This window comes from Portunus trituberculatus, chromosome 9, assembly GCF_017591435.1.
Source record: "Portunus trituberculatus isolate SZX2019 chromosome 9, ASM1759143v1, whole genome shotgun sequence".
Lineage (NCBI taxonomy): Eukaryota > Metazoa > Arthropoda > Malacostraca > Decapoda > Portunidae > Portunus > Portunus trituberculatus.
The window spans coordinates 5847501-5848949 of NC_059263.1; the positions used below are offsets into that span (position 1 = coordinate 5847501).

Genomic DNA, 1449 nt, shown 5'->3' on the forward strand with positions numbered 1-1449 from the left:
ATTCAGCATTTTAGTTTGATGGAAAAATAGTACTTTGGAAAAGCGTTTAAATTCCTTTTGTTTGATCATTTTGTCTATCTCTTAATACATTATTATTACACTAATTCGTCTGTCAATGCGTCTTCTATGTGCGGCGATGTCCATATGGCTCTCAGAATGAGACTTTCGAAATTAACCGATTGTGGAATGGGACTGGATGCGGCTGATTCTGGGTGTCACTGGCTGGAATAATGGCTGATTGGACGGAGAAAAGCTTTGGGACTGCTGAGGAAAGGCTGGAAGTTGTTGGAACGTGTTGGACTGCTGGATTTCTTGGGGCTGAGACTGCTGGGGGTTGAAAAACTGGTCACTAAGCGGGGCTGAGATTGGCTGGAACTGACGAGAGTCTTGGACTGGGAGGAACTGCTCCTGATTAATGGGGAAAAACTCTGCCTGCTGGGGGGCTCTTGGGGTGAAATCTGTCTCTAGTGGTAGGGGACGGTTAGCGTTGATGACAGGTGCGCCGAAGGAGGAGGAAGACTGCTGTGGTCCTTGAACTAAGACATCGCCCACGTATTCCACTTCAGCAACGAAACCATTTTCATCAGCCGTGTAGGTTACCTTCTGTATCCGACCGTCAGGCAGCTGGACCTCGTAGTTTCCCTTTGTTAGATCGTTGTCCCGGGATTCTTGGTGGCTGAAGGAAGTGCCCTCAGCCTCGGCATTTACGTCGTACTTAAAATCGTACTTCGCAGGTATCTGAAGGAGAGAGTAATGTAATGTAATGAGTAGCACTATTCCCTACCCAAAACCCTCTAGAAAGCTATGAAGAGGTAACTGAAGCAGAGAGGGGTAAGGTAATGGAAGACACTATTCCTTACCCAAACTAAGCCCTCTGAAATACTATACAAAGGTTTAGAATCCACATCATGCGCAAAAGTCAATGGCTACACGTGAAATTAAGCTCACTGATATATAAAAATACTTCGAAAATATAGAGATAATTTGTATGAAAGGTTTAGTCGGAGTCTATTAGTCCTTGGAGGTAAAACTGAGCAGGTTGAAATGCTAGGAAGGTTGAAAAGAAAGTGTATTGAATGCCTTATGTTAAAACTTAAAAAGGGATGATGTATGAATCTCTCTCTCTCTCTCTCTCTCTCTCTCTCTCTCTCTCTCTCTCTCTCTCTCTCTCTCACCGTGGGTTCATTGATATTGTTCAGTTTCGCGGGGTAGCACTTGCCCACCGCCACCACCGCCGCCGCGATCTGTAAAGAGAGAAAATGGGGAAATACATAATTATTGCTATTATTATCATTGTTATTGTTATTATTACTATTGCTATCATCATTGCTGTTGTAGTAATCATTAGCATCCCTACTACTACTACTACTACTACTACTACTACTACTACTACTTCTACTACTGCTACTACCAGGAGAGAAGTGAACATCCTGCTACGTTGTGTTTCGT

At 43.6% G+C, this 1449-nt stretch overlaps 1 protein-coding gene across 1 annotated transcript; it reads right to left on the reverse strand.

Moving 5' to 3' along the window:
- Positions 1 to 27: 27 nt before the first annotated feature.
- LOC123501562 lies at positions 28 to 1449 on the reverse strand. The gene is made up of 3 exons (XM_045250459.1): positions 1412 to 1449; positions 1176 to 1244; positions 28 to 738 (listed from the first exon to the last, which is right to left on the reverse strand). Exons 1-3 carry the CDS (start codon positions 1427 to 1429, stop codon positions 172 to 174), a joined length of 654 nt encoding a protein of 217 aa, XP_045106394.1. The 5' UTR covers positions 1430 to 1449; the 3' UTR covers positions 28 to 171.

Bases quoted from the DNA above. Each gene is read 5' to 3' on its own strand.
- LOC123501562 (XM_045250459.1), bottom strand. The intron at 739-1,175 runs GTGAGAGAGAGA...TCTCTCCTTCAG, and splicing joins ACAATATCAATGAACCCACG to ATACCTGCGAAGTACGATTT.